This window comes from Equus caballus, chromosome 11 (assembly GCF_041296265.1).
Source record: "Equus caballus isolate H_3958 breed thoroughbred chromosome 11, TB-T2T, whole genome shotgun sequence".
NCBI classification, from domain to species: domain Eukaryota; kingdom Metazoa; phylum Chordata; class Mammalia; order Perissodactyla; family Equidae; genus Equus; species Equus caballus.
In genome coordinates this window covers 42,951,489-42,973,115 of record NC_091694.1, presented here as the reverse complement: position 1 = coordinate 42,973,115, position 21,627 = coordinate 42,951,489, and the positions used below count along the sequence as shown (strand labels likewise).

At 56.1% G+C, this 21,627-nt stretch overlaps 2 protein-coding genes across 14 annotated transcripts; both read left to right on the top strand.

Annotated features, from left to right (window-relative positions):
* The first annotated feature begins 699 nt into the window (after nucleotides 1-699).
* On the top strand, nucleotides 700-5,373 carry DHRS13 (dehydrogenase/reductase 13). Its single transcript, XM_023653116.2, has 5 exons — nucleotides 700-1,052; nucleotides 1,147-1,265; nucleotides 2,287-2,410; nucleotides 2,598-2,909; nucleotides 4,291-5,373. Exons 1-5 carry the CDS (start codon nucleotides 926-928, stop codon nucleotides 4,740-4,742), a joined length of 1,134 nt encoding a protein of 377 aa, XP_023508884.1. The 5' UTR covers nucleotides 700-925; the 3' UTR covers nucleotides 4,743-5,373.
* FLOT2 (flotillin 2) lies at nucleotides 5,316-20,858 on the top strand. Of its 13 annotated transcripts, none has more exons than XM_023653120.2 (13): nucleotides 5,425-5,625; nucleotides 8,519-8,643; nucleotides 10,064-10,145; nucleotides 13,144-13,234; nucleotides 15,846-15,936; nucleotides 16,963-17,086; nucleotides 17,521-17,639; nucleotides 17,761-17,874; nucleotides 17,975-18,094; nucleotides 18,184-18,398; nucleotides 18,805-18,988; nucleotides 19,299-19,448; nucleotides 19,562-20,858. In XM_023653120.2, exons 5-13 carry the CDS (start codon nucleotides 15,862-15,864, stop codon nucleotides 19,598-19,600), a joined length of 1,140 nt encoding a protein of 379 aa, XP_023508888.1. In that variant the 5' UTR covers nucleotides 5,425-5,625; nucleotides 8,519-8,643; nucleotides 10,064-10,145; nucleotides 13,144-13,234; nucleotides 15,846-15,861; the 3' UTR covers nucleotides 19,601-20,858. The 13 variants fall into 13 exon arrangements, with proteins under 13 accessions (XP_023508885.1, XP_023508887.1, XP_023508891.1 ...); XM_070227741.1 differs by lacking the exon at nucleotides 5,425-5,625 and adding an exon at nucleotides 8,261-8,338; XM_023653119.2 differs by lacking the exon at nucleotides 13,144-13,234 and having other exon boundaries at nucleotides 5,374-5,625.
* Nucleotides 20,859-21,627: the final 769 nt, after the last annotated feature.

Here is a 21,627-nt window from a genome sequence, read left to right as displayed (position 1 = left end):
ACAGCCCTTAACTGATGGTGCCACCCTGAACACACTACCGTCACCTCTGGCCTCTATGGGAAGAACCGGGAAGAGTCCTAGAAGCTGAGGGCTGGATGTGAGGAAAGGAACTGAAGGGCTTGTTTATGGAGAGCAAGGCATCCAGGACCAGACTCACTCTCTCGGACATAACAGCATTCACGTACACATGCCCCTCCAGAAGGCAAGGACTGTGCTACATACTGACACCCAGAGGGCTTACACACCCTGTTAGCTCCTCCTGCAAGGCCTTAGCTACAGGGCACGCGCACAAAGGACAGGTAAATACGAAGATGTTCATTCAAGCACACACATTGGCAGAGACTACAGACACATGCACACACCTGGAGGCACTCTCAGCCTGCATGGGCACAAACATGTAAAAGGTGCTCACGCAGGCACGCACACCCACAAGTACACACACACACACAGGATCCAGAGGCGTGCACATGACCTGAAGAGCGATCCCAGGGCCCATGGGCACATTACACACCAAAAAGTCATTCACATACTCACAGAGTATGTGGGTGCATGTACCTACCTAGGGGGCACTCCCAGGGTGCCTGTGCACACATACATGCATCCAGGAGTTCACACAGGCAACACACCTAGAGGGCGCTCCGAGGGCCCAAACACACACCTAGAAGGTGTTCGCACAGGCACACACCCAGAGGACGCAGACGCGCGCCTAGAGGGCGCTCGCAGGGTCCGCGCGCACACGCACGCACACACACACCCCTGCCCTGCCCCCGCCTCCGCCTCCGCCTGCGCCTCCGCCTCCGCCTGCGCCTTTGGGAGGCCCGCGCTCGCCCAGCGCCCTTCCAGGCCCGTGCGGAGCGGATTGACAGCGGCCGGGGGGCGACCCTGCCGGCGCGGGGCCTGGGGGGAGCCTGGAGGCGCGGCCAGCATGGAGGCGCTGCTGCTAGGCGCGGGGTTACTGCTGGGCGCCTACGTGCTCGTCTACTACAACCTGGTGAAGGCCCCGCCGTGCGGCGGCATCGCCAGCCTGCGGGGCCGCACGGCCGTGGTCACCGGTGAGTGCGGGCGGGCGGGCGGGCGGCCGGGAGGCCCGGGTGGCGGGGTCGGCGGCCCGGCCGGCTCAGCGCAGCTCCCTCCCGCCGCCCGCAGGCGCCAACAGCGGCATCGGGAAGATGACGGCGCTGGAGCTGGCGCGCCGGGGAGCGCGCGTGGTGCTGGCCTGCCGAAGCCGGGAGCGCGGAGAGGCGGCCGCCTTCGACCTCCGCCAGGTGAGGGAGGGCGGGGCGGGGCCAGCCGGGCGGGCCGGGAGCGCTGGATAGACACACCGGGACACCGAGAGGTGAGCGGGGCGGCTCAGCGGGACCCAGCCCCTGAAAGGAGAGTGCAGCTTGGTTCGTTAGGTGCAGAAGAGGGCGTGCACAGGTGTTCTAGTCACACGGGGAAGGGGAACCAGCCCCAAGCTGGGGAGTGGGCTCCCTGAAGGAAGTAATTGCTGTTCTGAGACGTTTAAAAATCGGTAGAAGTTACACTAATGAAACAGTGGGAAAGGGAACAGCAGAGGGAACAGAATAAGCAAAGGCCCCGGGGCAAGATTGGTCTGATATAAGAAACCGAGAAAGGTTTAATGAGGCTGGAGCTCAGAATATGAGGAAAAGAGGCAAAATGAAGGGGCTGGAGGCTCTGAGCCAGGGCCAGGTTCTGAAGGCCCTTAGAGACTCTATTGAGGAGATCAGATTTTATAGGATGGGCAGTGGAGATCCAGTGAGGGTCCTTAGCAGAGTCTGGACTGTCAGAATAGCCTTTTGGAACGAACCCCTTGGTGGCTGTATGGTGCCTGGACTGGAGGGGGCAAGAGTGGGTTAGAGGAGACCAGTTAAGAAGTCTGTTGTAGATTTTAGGGAAAGCAATAATAGGCAAAGGGTATGATAATGTTAATGATAGCAGGCACCTACACAGTGCTGACTGTGTGCCAGGCACTGTTCTAAGTATTTTACATATATTAACCATTTAATCCTCACCACAACTCTATGAGATAGGCACTATTATTATTATTCCCATTTTACAGTGAGAGAACCAGGCCCAGAGAGATTAAGTATCCTGCCCAAGCTCATACTCTAGAAAGAGGCAAAGTCAAGATTTCGTTCCAGAGTCTACACCCTTATCCACTACATTCTAAGGCATAGGGGCAGATCTTAGCAATCGGAGGGGGTGGACTCAGAATTTGGTGCCTGGGGAGAGGGAAGAGGAGAGAGGTACCTGGTGACAAGCCGGGCCCTTGCCGCTTCACAGGAGAGTGGGAACAATGAGGTCATCTTCATGGCCTTGGACTTGGCCAGTCTGGCCTCTGTACGGGCCTTTGCCACCGCCTTCCTGAGCTCTGAGCCACGGCTGGACATCCTCATCCACAATGCCGGTGAGGGGCAGCAGGCCCTGCAGGGGGGCGGTGGGTGGCCAGGGGCAGCTGTCCCCTCCAGCCAGGCCTTGCCGGGGGCCAGTGGACACGTGGGAAGGATGCCCCCTGCCAGCATCTCACAGACGGGGACACTGAGGCCTGCGGGGATCCCTCTGGAGCAGTTGCTCACACCTAGCCCCTGCCCCAGGGATCAGTTCCTGTGGCCGGACTCGAGAGCCCTTTAACCTGCTGCTGCGAGTGAACCACATCGGCCCCTTCCTGCTGACACATCTGCTGCTGCCCCGGCTGAAGGCTTGCGCCCCTAGCCGGGTGGTTGTGGTATCCTCAGCTGCCCACCGGCGAGGGCGTCTGGACTTCACACGCCTGAACCGCCCAGTGGTGGGCTGGCGGCAGGAGCTGCGAGCATATGCTGACAGTAAGCTGGCCAACGTACTGTTTGCCCGGGAGCTCGCCACTCAGCTTGAGGGCACTGGCGTCACCTGCTATGCCGCCCACCCAGGTGAGGCCTGGCTCTTTGGCTGCTATACTTTGCTTTGATTCCCCCTCTCCCATCCTCGCCCCATCCTGTGCTCCCCCAGCCTCTCACTGAGCCGCAGAATTGCAGAGCAGAAAGGAAGCATGGTCCAAGGAGAGACATGGTCCTTGCTGATCTTGGAACCAGGCTCTCCTTTTCTGGGTTCTTCCTCTCACACCACAAGCTTGGATGCTGACTACTGGTCAGGATATGGCAACAAATAAGGCCCAGGTTCTCACCCCAAGGAGCCATTCAAATGACTGAACTGACTCCAATATGATGCTAATGATGCTAGCCAATGATTATTCATTCATTCAAGAAGCATTTACTGAGTACCTACTATGTACCAGGCATTAATCTCCATGCTAGGGATGTAGCAGTGAACAAAACAAAGACCCCATCCTTGTAGTTACATTCTAGTTTAGGGGAGGGGGAGACAGCTAATAAATAAATACAAAGACAGGTTATGATAAAGTGCTATAGGGAAAGATAAAACAGGGTAAGAGAAATCTGAAATGACAGGGGTGCTATTTCATCCATGGCAGTCAAGGAAGACATATCTGCAAAGGTGACATTTGAGCAGAGACCAGAAGGAGATGAGAGAATGAGCCATGTGGCTTTCTGGGGAGAAGAGTATAAAGAACAGAGCAAAGAGCAAGTGCAAAGGCCCTGAGGCAGAAGTGCCTGGTGTGTTTGAGAAAGAACAGGGAGTCTTAGGTGGCTGAAACAGAGTGAGAGGGGACAAGTGGGAAGAGATTACATCATAGAGATGGGCTGGGTCATCTGGGTTCTGGAGGTCCACTATAAGCATCTTGGCTAATAGTTTGCTTGAGACAAGTGATGAAGACCCGTCCCTGCATGTTGAGAACAGGTTACAGGATAACAAGATCCTGCCCTACCCTTTTTACCATATTACATTTTAGGTACTCATTGCCTAAGCTCATTATTAATTATAATAGTGACGATAATAATTACAACTAACCCTTATCCAGCCTTTATTACACTCCATATCTCTAATGTCCAAACAGTGGCTGGTCAGATGTTAGTAAATGTTTGCTGGTTAATCAAAAGACCAAGGTTTGGGCTAGTAGAAAAGATGGAGAGAGACAGAATTGTTTGAGGCAGGGGACACAGGGTGAGCAAAATCTGGGAGATGGGGATGTCCAAGGAGTTTCGATGGAGAGGAGGAAGCTTGCTGTTGGAAATAAGTGAGACCACCTTGTAGGGGCCCTGAATGCCTGGTAAATACTACCCTGGTTTCCCGGGAACTGGACTCTGTTCCCCACTCCCTTCTAGCTGTGTTCTCGCTGCTCTTACCCTGGGCCCTCACCCACTCTCCCCCTCCTTCCTTTCTTCCTGTCCACAGGGCCTGTGAACTCGGAGCTGTTCCTACGCCACGTTCCTGGATGGCTGCGCCCACTTTTGCGCCCACTGGCTTGGCTAGTGCTGCGGGCACCAAGAGGGGGTGCCCAGACACCCCTGTACTGCGCTCTACAGGAGGGCATTGAGCCCCTCAGTGGGAGATACTTTGCCAACTGCCGTGTAGAGGAGGTGCCCCCAGCTGCCCGAGACGACCGGGCAGCTCACCGGCTGTGGCAGGCCAGCAAAAGGCTGGCAGGCCTTGGGCCTGGGGAGGATGCCGAGCCCGATGAAGACTCCCAGCCTGAGGACTCACGGGCCCCATCTGCTTTGAGCAACCCCCACCCTGAGGACCCCACAGTTTCTGAACCCTACCCCAGCCCTCAGAGTTCACCAGACTTGTCTAAGGTCACACGCCGAATTCCGGTTAAAGCTGAATCTGAGCGCCAAGGCTCCTAACCCCCGGGCTGGGATGCTTTCTGTGGCACTTGGTGGCCCTTGAAAGCCTTAGCTGTGTGCAAGGCCTTCCCTGGGCATTGAGGGGTTTGCAATTTTTACCCACATGGTTGCTTTCTGGGGCTTTAAGTCATGTCCTGGACAGCTCTTTTCCTGGCGGAAGGAAATATGGGGGGATTGTTTCTTCCTGAGAATCTCCAGATTGAGAGGCGGAGTGTAATGTGCCAGACACTGCTTCTCAGGAATTTGAATTTCATGTTTCCAGGCCCCACCCTTGGTGATGCGGATCAGCTCTGGATGAGGGCCCGGGAATTTGTAATTTGATGCACTGCCAACATGGAGAATTACTGAACCGGTCCCTTTGCAACCTGTAGCCAGATAGTTCAATTACCCCCATTTTGCACAGGCGGGATTAGGCTGCAGAGGTAAGGGACTCACCCAAGGTCTCTCAGCTCGGAAGAGCAGGGACTGACATTGGAACCCAGGCCACCGGACTCCAGGGCCGACTGCTGTAGGTGGGCGCCGGGCGGTGAGGCAGGGCAGCGCGGTCGTCACCAAGGCGCCCCGTGGGAGCAGGGGGAGGCCTTCCCGGGTGCACGGCGGCCCCGGTGCAATAAAGCGTGTTGTCTGCGGGGCCGCGCTCGTTGCCGCCTCTCTCGCCGCGCCGGCCCCGCCCTCTGCCGCTACGCTTCCGGCGGGGCTGCGACCGCCGAGGGGCCGGCCGGGCGGCCGCTGAGGGTGGCGGGATAGGCTGGGCGCGGCCGGGCGCCGGGTGTGGGCCGGCTGCTGCTGTCCAGGCCTCAGCGGTCCCCCAGGGCCCTCAGTCCCGCCGGCGCCATGGGCAATTGCCACACCGTGGGGCCCAACGAGGCGCTGGTGGTTTCAGGTGAGGGGGCGCGTCTTGGGCGGGGGCTGTGCCGGGGCGGGTGGGTGAGGAGGGGGCTGGGGGCGGTGGCCGGGCGGAGAGGGGCCGGCCCGGGGTGGGGACGAGGCGGGAGCGCCGTGTGTCGGGCCCGAGTCTGCCGCGCCTGAGACCCTCCCAGGAGAGACCCCATGCTCCCAGTGCCCGGGCCCGCGCCCTTGAGCGCTCACTGGGGTGCCCCTCCCGCCGCGGTTTCCCCGTGTTTACCACCCCCTTCTCCGCCTCCTCCCTAAGCAGGATCTGCCCTCCGTGGCCTGGGGGGTCCCGAGCCGACGCCGGGGGATTCCGGGAGGGGGGCACCGGGGGTTCCCGGAACGCAGCGGTTTGGCCAGATTCCGGCGTCCGGGACGGGGGTGGGTCGCGCGGCTCTGAAGGGCGAGTGCCTGTGGGGAGGGGCCCCGGGGCCGGATGCTTCCTCCGGGCGCCGTGAGACCCGTTAACTCCGAGCAGGCTGGGGCTTGCTGGGCTGACTGGCGTTGGGCGCTTGGGAAACGCGGGTGCTGCCTCCGCGAGTGGAGAAAGGCGAATGGCTGTGCCGCTCCGGTTGCTTAATGCTGCAGGTTCGGGCATTTCCGTGCGCTTAGGCGGGGCTTGGGGACTGCGGTATTGGCGAGGGGAGAGGTATCTGGCCTTAAGGCTGCTTTTTAAATCGTATATTTGGGTATCTTGGAAGGTGGCTGAAGTCTTTGAAGCCGTCAGCTTGGGCAGCCCTGGCTCACAGGTGCTGGGGAGGGGCGGTGTTTCCTGGCAGCGTGGAGGCCGCTGGCTGCAGGAATCCTTCCTGCCTGCCCACTGTCAATGCCGGGTTTTAGCCTGTGTGCAGTTACTAAGGCCAGCTACACAAGTGGGGAGAAGGGGGTGGGCTAGGCCAGGGCTTGTAGCTGCCCACACTTGGGGAGGTGTGATAAATCCATTGGGAACTTTTACTCCGGAACATGGCCTCTGGCTCGGTTTGGATCTCAAAATCAATCAGTCCACTGGAACAGGAAATCCCCACTCTCCCTGACCCCCTACTCCTGCGGGGGAGGTAAGATACTTCACTTCCCTAAAGACCAGAGACGGTCTCTGGACCTGGAGGGAGACCCCCTGAGAGCGCTGAGGCCAAGCTTGCACCTCCACAAGACCCAGGCCTGTCTCCCAGCCCCTACTCCTGAAGAAGGCTTTCAGAACCTGAATCTGCATGGCACTTTGTTTTCCTTGTGGAGTTTGTTTCTGAAAGTCCAGACTCTGGGCTGAGGAGACAAAAGCTCGCTCCTGTCCCTGTGGAGAGCCTTGAGACTGGGGGATGAGAGGAACACCTAAGATGCCCTGTATTTTCCAGTTGCCAGAAACCTCGTCCTCTGGCCAGGGGCCAATGCAGTGCTAGCTTTGAAGCTGTTTTAGGGGTGGGGGTAGGAGGCTGTGGTGAGAATTGAGGGTGCTGGAGTCAAGGAAGAGTGGGAGAGAAGAGCAAGAGATAATACCTAGCATAATAGTACCTTGTGATTTGAGATGATCAAGCTGAGATGCATCTTTGTCTTGCTGGTGGACTCCCAGGAGAGCAGAGCAAACACTGCCAGCCCCGCCCCCACCTGGTTACTTGGGCATCTAAGTCCAGAGACATCTCACTCAGCCCCATTTCAGGAAGAGGATACGCCTCAGGGTCATCTTTTCCACCTGAAAACTCTGGAAGTTCTTCTGGTTGTTTAACCTCCCTCCTTCATTCTGTAACATAAAACTTTTTTCTCTGTTTCTGCTTTGGAGAATTTAAAAGGGAAATCCAAATACCATACACCTTTCTCTCATCTCTACAATAGGCAGAGGTTCTTAACCTGAGGTTTGTGGATAGAATTTAGACGTCTGTGCATTTGGATGGGGGGGGTACATTTTTATTTTCAGGAACCTTACTGAAATTTCACATTTCCTATGAATGTGAATGTCGACAACAGTCCATGATAGCGTTAGCAGATATTTTCCTACCGTACTGCAGTTGTTGCAGAACCTTAAAAGTCATTTCTGCTCATCACTATTGAAATTTAGCTAGTTATTAGACCTGCCACTAGAGCTTATAATTTACATTATCACACATTTGGTTTTAATATTTTGACAACTTCCAATAGGATTTATTTCTTATGTATTTTATTTTATGCATTTAAGAACATACCGGCATTGCTGGACTACTAAGGGGGTTTGTGCCTCAAAAAAGAGTAAATCCCCCTTGTAGAGAGTGGTGTCTTCTGGAATAGTAGGAAGAAGACGGTGGAAGAGGGGCAGGAAGGAAAGAGTGTTCTTGAGAGGGCAGAGTGAGGCTGTGTCTGGGAAGGGGCTGAGTAGGGCAGAGGTTATCCTGGGCTTGGTTGTGATTCTTCAGCTTGTTTGAGGACAGGGCAAAGGAAAGCAAGTTGGGTTAGAAAAAGTGAGATAGAATTAGGAAAAACTTCCAGGTCTCAGGACAATGCGAGCTAGGGAGGTCAAGGAAGGGGCACCTAAGTGTCCCTTCTGAGAGTGATGCTCAGGCTCAGTGTGACCAGGAAGCTGGGAGGAAGATACCTTCCAGGGGAAGAGGGTGCTGAGAATGGGGTAGCCTGGCAGTCCCAGCTTCCTGTTGTTGCTAGCCCTGGAACCTGGTCATGTGGCTTGGCCAAGGCCCAGCATGAACTGCAGCAGCCCACTTCCAAGGTCAAAGAATGAGTTAAAGGTAAAGGATGGACACCCGCCCTGGTTCCCGCCCCCATTCCCCCTACACACACACACGCACACAACCACTTTCTTCCACAGCACATTGAGAAGCCCCTGGAGCTGACTGGAGGCAGCCATGCCCCAGCTCCCACCAGGCCAGAAGAAGTGGAAAAAGCTGTGATTTTTGCCTCTCTTCCAGTTTCGCTGCATCTCGACATGGTTTGGGTTTCAGATTGACTGCTTATCCTTAGAGGCTCCTCTACCCCACTCCCCAGCGTAGAGAAGCCTGCAGTGGCTTACCTTGAGCAGCAGCCCTGTGGACAGGTATTTCCACCACAGAGAAGCAGACAGAGACCTAAGACCTCCTCTTCCCACCCCTACTCACACTGCGGGGCAGCTCTTTGCTCCTTGGACCTCTGGCTCAGCTACTTGCCCACTATGCACCGCTACTGTGTCTGGCCTGGGTCACCACAAGAGGCTTCCACCCGGTCTCTTTGACCCTAGTATGTTCCTCTTGTGCAAAGTGGTGTTTCTAAAATGCAGATGTATTATTGTCGCTCCCCAGCTTAAATCCCCAAGTGACCCCCCATCTCACACACACACACCACCTCCCTGGCCTAACAACTAAGACTCTCTGTTCCCTGCTGTGGGTCCTCAGAGACTCTGTAACCCAGCTACTGGAAACTACCCCTGACCCTTAATCTTGGGAGGAACACACCCTGAGGCTTTCCTGAAGACCCAAGTTTGTGAACACAGAAGTGATGACATCCACTCGCTGTTTCCCAAATCACGTTTCCTTTGAATCGTTTCCTGTACCTTTGCGCTGCAAGTGAACTGCCCCTCCAGCTTTTGCCAGAGTTTTCTTGAACTTGATGAGTAATTTTGGCATTAGCAGGAAAGTTCATGACAAGAATTTCAGGAACTGATTTTTCTCCTTTCTATATAGAGAGCATGCCAGACGTGGCTACGGCATAAACCTGGGTCATGGCCAGATTCAACTTTCTGTTTAGCTGATACGCAGTTTCCAGGAACCACTTCCTTTTCAGATCCTTTCCCTTTCTCTTCACTTCTCCCATTGGTACCATGAGCTGGCCTTTGTTTTGAGGCCCTGCCTTTCCCATCTGCTCCCATAAGAGGAACAAAGTCACTCCAAAAGATGTGGGAATAACCAGCCTCACTGAGATGTGTCTGCTGGGCATGAGCAAGGCTCCTTCCTAGGCTCAGAGATGCCCTCCCTCCCATCAGCCTTCCAGTGTTGGCAACCCCCTGCATTCCCTCCCTCTGTCTGTGCCTGCCCCGATAGCAGGTGAATCGCATGGCATTACAATCCTCTCAGGAAAAGGTGCCTCATCCTAGTGTCATCTCCTTCAAGATAGGAATTGTATCTTCCTCCCTGTTTCCGTAGCACAGAAAAGTACTCTTTGTTGAATGAATGGTTGAATGAAAGATGGAAGCTTTTCCTGCTCACTCCTGCCCACTGACCTCTTCTCTTCTCTGAAAGCACTTGCATTCTGAACCACTCATTGGATATGCCCTTTTTTATGCAAATTGCCTGTCTACTAAACTAGATTCCAAGGCCCTTAAGGGCATGTCTCCCATTTATATGCACCCTCAGCACCTGGCACCTGACAGTGGGAGTCATCAAGTGTCAGAGCCGGTAAAGGCCCAAGAGTGCTTTTGGAGGGATGGGGGATAGACACACCCAAGAACTGACTCACCAGCAGTGGTTTGCTTTGCTCTCCAGGGGGCTGTTGTGGTTCCGACTATAAACAGTACGTGTTTGGTGGCTGGGCCTGGGCGTGGTGGTGTATCTCCGACACTCAGAGGTAAGGGCCTGGGGCCTCCGGAACCGGGTGGGCAAGGGAGAAAAGGGTTTCCAGTCTTCCCCCCTTCACCCCACAGGTCAGCTAGGGCATCTACCATTTGCTACATTCCATTCTAGGGGGCAGGGGCCTCCTAAGAAGCAGGGAACATGGGTTGCACAGGTATGGAAGAGGTCTGCTGTGGGCACCTCCTCCTCAGGGGTGTGCTTTTTTCCATTGGAGGCATCACTTCTATCCTGGAGAATTCAGGGTCATGCCCAGGCAGAATCCCAATTCCCTGATTCTAGCTCAAAGTTATATTTATGAAGCCTCAGTTATATGCCCTGTTTGGAGTGGGTGCAGGGAGGAAAGAAAGGCTGAAGAGACCCCTTACACACACCCTCACCTGTGCAGGCCCTGGGACAATGCAGGCAGGGGCTAAATGGCAGAGAATGGATGTACAGGCTGAAGTGGCTCTGTGACAGTGGCGGGTTAGAGACAATGGGTAGAAATCTAAGGCGTTGGGGCTGGCGCCGGGCAAGACAGATCTCGACCTCCTAAATCAGTCTGGAAAGACTTACTAGAAGTAGGGAGATTTCAGCTCCCCAGAGCCCCTGGCAGGGCTGGACTTGGCCTGGGCCTTTCCTGCCACCCTCACTGGCCCCCCAGGAGGAGATGAGGCAAGCCAGCTACCTTTCACCATCACCCCTTCCGGATTTTGGGACATGGGGGTGGGGCCCAGATCCTTCCAGGCTAGGACCCAGGCAACAAGGGCAGCAGAGCAGGATGGGCGGGGGCGGCAGGGGGGTCATCCCGAAGGGAGAGTCATGGAGATTCCACTGGAAATCCCCCTCCACCTAAGCCCCACGAGAAAGAAGCCCCATGGCTGCACTGAGCTGCCAATGCTTGAGGCTTCAGGAGGTCTGAGGGTGTCAACTAGAGTCAGGGGCATGGGAAGCATGTCACAACTTTTTAACTTCACTGATTTCCCAATAACCCTCTCCACTCTCCCGTCTCTCCCCTCACTTTGCCCTGCCTGAGCTGAGGGACCCTGGAGGACTCTTCTAGCCTAAGGCCAAAAGTGTCAGAGAGTAATCAATCCTGGTCACAACTTCCTCTCAGGAGGATTCTAGGCACTCCTGAGTGGGCCACTTGGCCTGTGAAAAGTCCTGGGGTGCCCTTTCCAGAGACACTGCCACCCCACCCCACCTCACATGCCATGCAGTCCTGGGACCAGAGTCCTTCCTGTCCCAACACTTCGCCCTACAGCTGACCCCAGAGAGTTTCTGACTTGCCCAGAGACCTGTCCTGGGCCCTCACTGCTGAGGCAACACCCCTGCAGCCCTTTCTCCACATCTTGGTCCCCTGCTCCCTCTTCTTGCTCCAGGGAGCAGAGCCCCAGGGCCGGAGGGCTAAGCTTCCCTGACAGCAGGTTTGGAAGTGAGGGGTGGAGGGCCTTGCACCTCGTCCTAGGAAACTGATCTCACACACCCAGTCTCAGCATCCTGCTCTGGTTCCACTTGCTGTGCAGTCTGAGCCTGCAGCCCCTCCCCTTTTGGGCCCTGTTCTGGGGGCAGCCCCTTCCCCAACCCCTAGCCTGCTTGGGGGACATCTCCACAAGAGTGGGCCTTTATTTCCCTAGGCCGGCAGGAGCCTCTTAGGTCAGTGTAGAGTTTCTAACCCAGCCTGGATCCTCAGCCTCCCTTTCAGATTACTTTCTGCAGCCATCCTTCATGTCACCTGCCCTTGGTGTCAGCCATTCTTCTCCAGACTCAGTGAAGCCCCCTCTGCTGCACTTTGCTGCCATGTCCTGTACTATCCTGAGGCCCTGGTGTGCACAGCTCTCTCCCCCTTACCTGAGCGATTCCTCCACTTCTGGCATCTGAGCTGCAGCCTCCTGTCTTCCCTCCTTCCTTCCCTCCTTCCTTCCCTCCCTTTCCCCTGTCTCTCTCTCTCCTCCTTCCCCAGAAGAGAGCTTGGTGGTTTCCTGTCTGAGCTGGATTGAGAGTCCTCTCAGGCCCAAGGGTGCTAGTGTTAGGTGCTTGAATGAAGGCATTCTGTGCACACCTGCTGGCACTGTGAGAGCTGAGGTGGGGGCTCCACATTGCCTACTGCTCACATCCCCGCAGTCCATCTGCTTCTGCTCCTTTAGCCTCAGCCTCTGTCCTCCTTCCTCTGGTTTAAGGAAACCTTCCACACTGTCCACAGCCTGGCCTCTGCCTGGACCACCACCCTACACACACTCACGCGCACACGCTGCCCTAGGGAGGCCTAGCTAGTAGCTTGTAGCTTCAAGTAGTTTGTTTTTGCCATGACTCTCTTCTCTGCCTGTGCCCAACTTGGGAAATTCCTAACGGAATTACTCCATCATCTCCCAGTCGTCCCTGTGAATATTCTAGCAGGGGCACACTTTCTCCCCAGCCTTCCTTCACACACACACACCCCCAAACAGAAAATTCAAAGTTTTCTTTGGGCTTTTCTGGCCCTAACTTGCCTTCTTAGTGATATGTAGCACAAACCTTGAGGGTTTGTGCCTACAGCAGGATTTGGCATTTGCTGTAGCTCATTAATCCCCGGAGTGGCCTCCCCCTCCCAATTTCTGGAAACACAGGCTTGCCTGTGTTTGGAGGGTGGAGTTGAAGCTAAGTCTCCCAGGTTGTGCCAGGAATCTCCTGGGCAAGTGAGGTGGTGGGCAACCTGAATGCCCTGTGTACAGGCCTCCCAACCTCAGGTCCTGGGCCCAGGGCATCAGCAGGCTTTCCACCCAGCCCAGCAGCTCCTCCTTGGAAGGGTATGGGGGCCAAAGAAGAGACCCAGAGGCCTCAGGCCAGCAAGGGTGTGTGTCTGTCCACTTACAGCCCTAGGCTGAGCTGGCAGTGGGGAGCTGAAGTATCGAGAACAACCCGCCCTACCCCCAGGCATCAGGCATCAGTGCTTGTCTGGTAACCACTGTGTGTGTTTGCTGTGTCCCCTCCTACCCTTTCCTGTCCCTACCTCTCCCTACCCCCTGGCTGCTCCTCAGACTGTCTCTGGAGGTTATGACCATCCTGTGTCGCTGTGAGAATATTGAGACGTCGGAGGGGGTCCCGCTATTCGTAACAGGGGTTGCACAGGTAATAACCCACCTGCTTCCTCCTCTGTGTCTAACCTTCTCTCTTCCTGCCCCACAGGGCCTGGCAGGCAGAAGCCAGGTGGACTCCCCTCCTAAGGGTGTGCCTCCATCCCCTCTGCTCCCACTTCTGCTGCTCTGGGTGCCAGGATGGATCCCTATAGATCCCCAGCTCCCTTGCCCACGCCCACTGGGGCTGCTAGTGGGGAAAGAGCAAGGGATTATGGAAACTCTGCCCCTTGGAGCCTGCCCCGTGGCACAGCGGTTAAGTGCGCACGTTCCACTTCAGCGGCCCGGGGTTCGCCAGTTCGGATCCCGGGTGCGGACATGGCACCACTTGGCAAGCCATGCTGTGGTAGGCATCCCACATATAAAGTAGACGATGGGCATGGATGTTAGCTCAGGGCCAGCCTTCCTCAGCAAAAAGAGAAGGATTGGCAGCAGTTAGCTCAGGGCTAATCATCCTCAAAAATAAAAAAATTAAAAAAAGGAAACTCTGCCCAAGTCTGCCAGTGAGTGTCCTTGGATGCCAAGTCTAAATTGGGAGTAAGTTGAGGCAGGAGACATAGGCTCTTATGTGACAGAGCTGGGCTGTCCAGGTAGGGAGGGTTCAGTCCTAACTACTCCTGCTGAAGTCCTAGTCCTCCGGGCACCACAGAGCCCCATCTCCAGGCAGACACCCCAGGTTCCAGCCCTAGCCCTCCTCCCTGTAAGGTCCAAAGATGGGTTCCATGGGGAGTTCTGTTCCCCCAGCCCCTTTGCCCCCTCCAGTCTCCTTGACAGGCCTGAGCAAAAAGAGCCTTGGCCATTCCCTGCCCCTAATTCTGTTGAGAGGCGTTTGAGCAAATCTCTTGTTGCTAGGCTTCAGTTTCCCCATTTGTAAAATGGGGAGAATCATGCCCTCTCTGTGCCTTGTTAGGATATTAGAAAGGCAAGTAAAATGCTATGAGGGCACAGTGGAATTTTTGGAAAAGAAGTGCTAGAGAATCCCAGGCTTTTTTATGAATACGATCTCACTTCAGAAAGCAACTGACCTGGTGTCTCACTCTTTGTTGCCGTGCAGCTGGAGCTGATGAAACCCATTCCTGAGCCAGGGCGTTCAGTAACTCCAAGAGCTTTTCTTGTAACGTGCAGGTTCCCATCTTCATTGCTTCATTCACCAGCTCTGTATTGTGCACCTTCCCGGTTCCAGGCGCTGTGGATACAGCAGTGAACATCAGGAAACCCATGTCCCCTCAGAGCCTACGTGTTGGTGGGTCCCCAGGCTGAAAGACACCTAAACCTCTTCTTACTCATCCCCTTCACAGTGCGTGAAACTGCCCTTCAGCCTTCTCAGGCGAAAACCCTGCCCCACCACACCCTTCCTCACCCATCCTGCTGTCTCTAATCGGGAAGGGGACCATCCCCATCTCACCTGCCCCTGGTAGCCATGGGAGGGCAGGCTTCAGTACAGAGGCCTGAGAAGAAGCTCGGGCACCTTGTGTGGGATGGGTAGGGTCCTGGCCTCCCTTGATACCCCGTCTAAAGCAGCCCTGTCCCCCTCCAAACTAACTACTCTTCTTTACCTTTTTTTTTTTTTTTTCCCTTCTTCTCCCCAAAGTCCCCCGGTACATAGTTGTATATTTTTAGTTGTGGATCCTTCTGGTTGTGGCATGTAGGACACTGCCTCAGCGTGGCTTGAGGAGCGGTGCTATGTCCCCACCCAGGATCCAAACCGGCAAAACCCTGGGCCACTGAAGTGGAGCACACGAACTTAACCACTCAGCCACGGAGCCGGCCCCCCACTACTCTTCTTGAAACAACTGTAAATGCCCATGTCCCTTTTAAGCTGGGCGACGTGGACGCTTGAGGACTCAGATTTGTCTGGTGGAAGAGGTCTTTCTAGGGTTAGTGCTCCTTGGCCAGGAAGCTCTAATGTGACTCTAGCCCTCATTCCCTGCTTAACCCACCTGGCCCCAACCCCAGAGGATAGGCTTCAAGTCATAGCCTGTTACCAGGTAGAGGGACCAGGCAGGGCTTCCCTGGCAAAAGCAGATGCAGGATCATTTCCATCTTGGTCCAGCAGTGGGTATACTCCCAGCATGCCAGGCTTTCAGGCAGAGCTTTCTAGGCAACCTCTTGGGGCATCCTGGGATGCTGAGCAGACCTGGGGAACAGATGAGGGCTGTGGAGGATGTGCAGATGGCACCCATGGGCGACCTACACAGCACAGCCTGGATACCAGCACTTTTGCTGTCCCAGGACACACACACACATATCCCTGAACTCTCCCCACTCCGCACCAGCCCAGACCACCCTCAACCACTTCTCTACTTCTTTTCCACTCTTCAAGCCAGGCTGCTTTGAGCAGAGGACATGTGTGCACATGGGCACACACTTTCACTCCTTCCCCTGGAGCAACCTGCACCCCACCCTGCCTCCCACCCCCGCCTTGCCTTCTCACCATCTCCTTCTCACATATTCCCAACTACGACCCCCTGGAGAGTCCTCGCTGCCCTCCTCCGAAACAGGACCCCTGGCCCGTCCCAGCTGGAGTAGTGAGGTATTGGACTCTTCCCCCACGCCCCAGGCCCTGGGCCCCCAGACCCATGCCCCTGTTTTGCATTTCTTGGCAGGATTTCCCTAGAGATTATGACGTTACAGCCCCGCTGCGAGGACGTAGAGACGGCCGAGGGGGTAGCTTTAACTGTGACGGGTGTCGCCCAGGTATAGTAACTCAGCAGCCCTGCGCATGTCCGTTGAGCTGCCTCGTGCCCGTGCTGGGGTTTGGGGGGAGGAGGAGAGGACAGCAGCCAGGGGCAGTCTCTCTCCAGTGTCCCTGCCCCCGTCCCGCCTTCTCAGAGAGGTTCGTCACCACTGGAACGTGCTTAGTCGGCCCCTTGGCCACCCAGCAGGACTAACAGACATCCCTTTTCTCCTCAGCAGGCCCACGAGGGACAGAACCAGTGCTGAGGGCTGCTGTCTCACTAACCCCACCCCATTCTTTGCAGGTGTCGGAAATGCCACCCCAGAATCCAGGCCTTCTCTGTTCCCTGGGTAGGGGCTGAAGGGGTAGGGACCAGAAGACAAGGCCGCATGAGGCAGAGGAGCTCTGGGCTGCATTATATTCTCAGCTCGGTGCCTGGGTGAGGGGCTTCCTGCTCTAGTCCACCTCTCGACTTCACAGGGCAGCGAGATTCAACCGTATTATAGGCCTCTGGTGAGGGGGTGTTGGCTTAGTACCTCAGGAAGGAAAGGCAGGAGGATTCCCACCCTCGGTGGGAGCCCCCTGGACCTGTCTCCTGCCCTGTCCAGGCTCTTTCCTAGTCTGTCTATGTCCCTCTTGTTCATTCTTCTTTTTGCACTCACTGCCTCTCAGCCTGCAGGTCTCCCACCTGTGAGGAGCCTGTAAGAGAGGAATTGGTTAATGAGGGAACAGTGAGTGGGCTGGAGGGGTGGAGGGACGAGCCCCAAATGCCCAGGAGAGAGGCCATACCAGGCCCTGGGGCTGCCAGTGGAGATGAAATTTCTCAGTCTAAGAATTCCTTGTGTGTTCTCCCCACTAGAGGCCTCAGGCAGACTCACCCCCCACCCCCACCCCCCGCCCCCCACCGCCGACACCCCACTGCCCCCTAGGCCTCCAGGTCTGAAAAGGGAGGGGAGGGGCCAGCCACCATCCTCCACACCTCTGGGTCTGGGGCCTCCGTCTGCCTCCCGCCGGCCTGGCTCAGGCACCTCTGTGACCTCCGGCAGGTGAAGATCATGACAGAGAAGGAGCTCTTGGCCGTGGCCTGCGAGCAGTTCCTGGGCAAGAACGTGCAGGACATCAAGAATGTCGTGCTGCAGACCCTGGAGGGGCACCTGCGCTCCATCCTTGGTGAGGCCCTGCCCACACCAGGGACCCCTCTGCTGTCTTCCAGGAGCCTCACAGTGCCCCCAGGCCAGGGCCATGGAATGGGGTGGGGCAGAGCAGGGGGTCTGTCAGTCCCACTGAGGTTTCTAGCTGAAAAGCTGAAACATTTTCCCTCAAGTATTTTCTTCGAAAACTTCAGGTGACTTGAGTGAAAGGGAGGGCGTTGAGATGGGCTGAGGGGCTGCCAGTCTGGGCAGGCACCTGGTGCTGCTGAGGACACTTTTCCTCACCCAGCCTGGACCCTGCAGGAGGAGGCTCAGTGTTATACACTGTTAAGGAGAAGACCCAGCTCAGACTGCCCGACCCCTGCATACCCTCAGGCCTCTACTTGCACACCCCTTCCCTTTCCCAGCTGGTTGCGCCCCTAGGGAGCCAGCCCATGATCCCTCTGCCCCCAGGGACCCTGACTGTGGAGCAGATTTATCAAGACCGGGACCAGTTTGCCAAGCTGGTGCGGGAGGTGGCAGCCCCTGACGTCGGCCGCATGGGCATCGAGATCCTCAGCTTCACCATCAAGGTACAGTGTGATGGGAGGACTGTAGCCAACCTGCCGTGTCCATCTGGGAGCAGGGGGCTTGGCAGGAGGGGCACTTTTGTGCCTATGACTTCCCAGCGATGACTCCCCCTTCCTTCCCCAGGACGTGTATGACAAAGTAGACTATCTGAGCTCCCTGGGCAAGACACAGACTGCCGTGGTACAAAGAGATGCCGACATCGGAGTGGCCGAGGCCGAGCGGGATGCAGGCATCCGGGTACGTGGGCTTTCTTTCCTGCCCCCAGGGACAGGGAGCTAGGGGTGCTGGGACCATGGTTGCTTAGGGTACCCCCAGCACCTGCCCCTCCTGCTCCCAGGAAGCCGAGTGCAAGAAAGAGATGCTGGACGTGAAGTTTATGGCAGACACTAAGATTGCCGACTCCAAACGAGCCTTTGAGCTGCAAAAGTCAGCCTTCAGTGAGGAGGTCAACATCAAGGTGAGAAGCTGTAGGGTATCCTGGGTTGGGGCTCAGGGCTCAAAACTTGGTGGCCAGCCTCTGACATGCTGACCACACTCCTACCGCAGACAGCTGAGGCCCAGCTGGCCTATGAGCTACAAGGGGCCCGTGAGCAACAGAAGATCCGGCAGGAAGAAATTGAGATTGAGATTGTGCAGCGCAAGAAGCAGATTGCAGTGGAGGCGCAGGAGATCCTGCGTGTAGACAAGGAGCTCATTGCCACAGTGCGCCGCCCCGCCGAGGCCGAGGCCCACCGCATACAGCAGATCGCTGAGGGTGAAAAGTGAGTGCCACCGGGTGCCAGAGCTGGGGGACTAGTCAAGCTCCTCTGCCGCCATGCACTCCCTCCACTCTCCTGACCGCAGTTTGCAAGCCACTTCTCCTCCGTACCTGCTTATTCCTGCCTCCTGCATGGGATTGTTGTCAGGAAGACTGAATTAGATAAAGGAGGTTCGAGGGCTTAGTATGATAATTGGCACAAACGGCAACCTGGTTAGTCCCCTCATTTGGACCTGGGAGCCAGTGGCCTGTCCCTGACCAGAGCCAGAAGGCCAGGGCACCCCCCTTCATGGGTCCCCCACCCCTGACACCTGCCAGAGCAGAGGGCTTGAGGGTTTGCTGGCCCCCAGGCAAGGCTTAAGGGGCCCTTGGCACTTCCCACTGATCCTGTCTGGCCTGGAATCCCCCAGGGTGAAGCAGGTCCTCTTGGCACAGGCAGAGGCTGAGAAGATCCGCAAAATCGGGGAGGCAGAGGCAGCAGTCATCGAGGCAATGGGCAAGGCAGAGGCCGAGCGGATGAAACTCAAGGCTGAGGCCTACCAGAAATATGGGGACGCAGCCAAGATGGCCTTGGTGCTGGAGACCCTGCCCGAGGTGAGGCTCCCATCCCAGGCTGGGGCTAGCTGGGCAAGTGCTGAAACTTCTCTGGGCCTTGTCAGTAGCACAGCAATAGGCTGACTAGAAGGTTTAGATAGGGGCATACTCAATGGAGGGGCAGGAACCCTACAATAGGCATAGGTTCATCCCTGGCCCACTGGGCCTCTCTGACCTTGGCTTGCAAATAAGAGCCATCCAGGTTGCTTTGGGGTTTGGGTGAGGTGGAGAAGGGAGGGAGAGATGCTGGACAGGGCAAGTGGACAGAGTCAGGGCACCAGCCAAGCTCTCTTCCCACTCTGCCTCCTAGATTGCTGCCAAAATTGCTGCCCCACTCACCAAAGTCGATGAGATTGTGATCCTCAGTGGGGACAACAGCAAGGTGACATCAGAAGTGAACCGACTGCTGGCCGAGCTGCCTGCCTCTGTGCATGCCCTCACAGGCGTGGACCTGACTCAGGTGTGTGCCTAGCTAGCTGTGCTGGGGTTGCCTGGGCAGCCCATTGAACGGGCCCAGGTGGAACAGTTGTGGACCCTGGAACCAGGACCTCATGGCATCTCCCATCTTTGCAGATACCCCTGATCAAGAAGGCCACCAGTGCACAGGTGTGAGGCTCCTGAGGGCCCACACCCTTCAGCAGCTGCCCACCTCTCCCTTCAGCACTCGTTTTAATACCACAGCGACAACAGGAGCGTTACTGACTCTGGTGCCTTATTTTGTAGGGACCAGAAGTGCTGCGTGTGCAGGCCTTCTCTGGCTGTCTTCCCTTCTCTCCTGTCTCTGTCTCCTTCCTCTTCTCCTCTTCCCAACACCCTCACTTTCACTGCCATGTTTATCTGGTTTATCTCTTCCACCTTCATCTCCCTGTTTGTCTCTTCATTTATCTGTTTTCTTCCCTCTCTCCTCCCGCCCTCTACACACATCATGTAGTTTAAGCTAAAGATGTTTATTATAATCACTGTCTGTCTCTGGGAGGTGGCCCTGCTGCTCCTCCGAATCCTGGTGCCTTGAAGTTCTCTGTGTATCTGTCCATCCTCCCTGTGGCCCTGGCCAGAGCTCAGCATGGGTGCAGGGGGTCTGGGTAGGATGGCCAACCTCCCCTGTCCTGGCCTGGTCTTCCCAGTCCTCCACCCTGCCCCAGGAAGCCCCCAGCCTCACCCACTCTGGCCCTCTAGGCCTAGGTAGCTATGGCCTGCAGGCCCAGGGCCATTGCTCTTCACTTCACCCCTCTCCGGCCCCAGGCCTGCTTTCATCCCTTCCCTCTCTCTCCCCTACCCCAGGGGCACAGAGGCAAGGCCTCCTGTCTATAACAGCTCCCTCGGTTTACTACTGCCTTAGGAGGCCCCTGTTTGTGCTCAGGGAAGTCCCTTTCATGGACACGTCCCTACTGGGTGGAGTGGGGCTTGGTCCCATCTTTCCTAAGCCTTTGCGGGATCAGGGTCTAGCCCTGTTGGGGACTAGAAAGTGTGTAGACCCTCTTCCTGCTAGGGCTGCGCTGTCCTGGGTATCAGGCCCAGGCCCTTCCAGTGGGCAAGACTGTGCCAACCCTGTACAGAACCAAGTGCTGTTGACTGGCCAGACTCCATACCCCTTGTGCCATCCTTCTTGGCCAGAGTGATAGAGTTCCAGCCATGGGGAAGCAGCCCAGTCCTCTGTCTCCTTGCCCTAATGGAGGCAGAAGAGCCCAGGACCCAAGCATCCTGGCCAGGGTGCTGTGGGTATTCTATGGTCCCAGTCGCCTACCCCTGGCCCTGCCCCAGCCTGTGTAGCTCTTCCTGCATGTGGATGCTGCGTGTCTGGTATGGGGCTTGGATGCTGCACTGCCCCGCTACCTGTCCCTCCTGGTAAAATAAAGATCTGTTATGCCCATGCCCTGTATTGTGTCTTCTGTGAGGGGAGAGACTGGGGTCAAGCCTCAAACAGGTCCCCCACCCAGACATGACTTCAGCCTGAAGGCTATATTTTGTCTGTTCTTTACCACCCTAGCCACTGGGGGGCATCAGTACACTGGCCTTGCACCCAGTAGCATCCTGGGCAGGGCCACCTTTGGCCCAGGTACTGAGGCTGGACCTGAGCCCTGGGCGACCTGTCTCCATTGCAGGAGGAAGGTGGAGGGGTCTGCCAGGCTTACTGCACCTCTGTGCCTGTCCTGAACCCCTCTGTGATGGAGCCCATTTCTCAAGCTTAAGAGCATAAACTTGAGTCACACTGCTTGGGTTTAAATTTCAGCTCTATTCTTTATCACTTATGTAATCTTGGACAAGTAACTTCATCTTTCTGGGCTTCAGTATTCTTATTTATCTAATTCTTGCTATGTGCCAGGCATTGTCCTAGATGCTGGGGAGACAGCAGTGAACCAAACAAATCCCTAGCTTTTAGAGTTTATATTCAGGTGGGGAAAACAAAATGAGAAAAATGAAATATACAGTATGTTAGACAATGGTATATATGTACTAGGGAGGAAAATGAAACAGGAAGAGGAATAGGAAGTTGAGGGTGTTGAAATTTTAGGGTGTCAAAGGAAGGCTTCATTGAGAAGGTAGCACTGAGGAAAGTAAAGGAATGAGCCATGCAGATATCTGAGAGAAGAGCTTTGTGGCCAAAGAGCCCGAGAGGGAGTGTGTCTGAGAACAGTAAG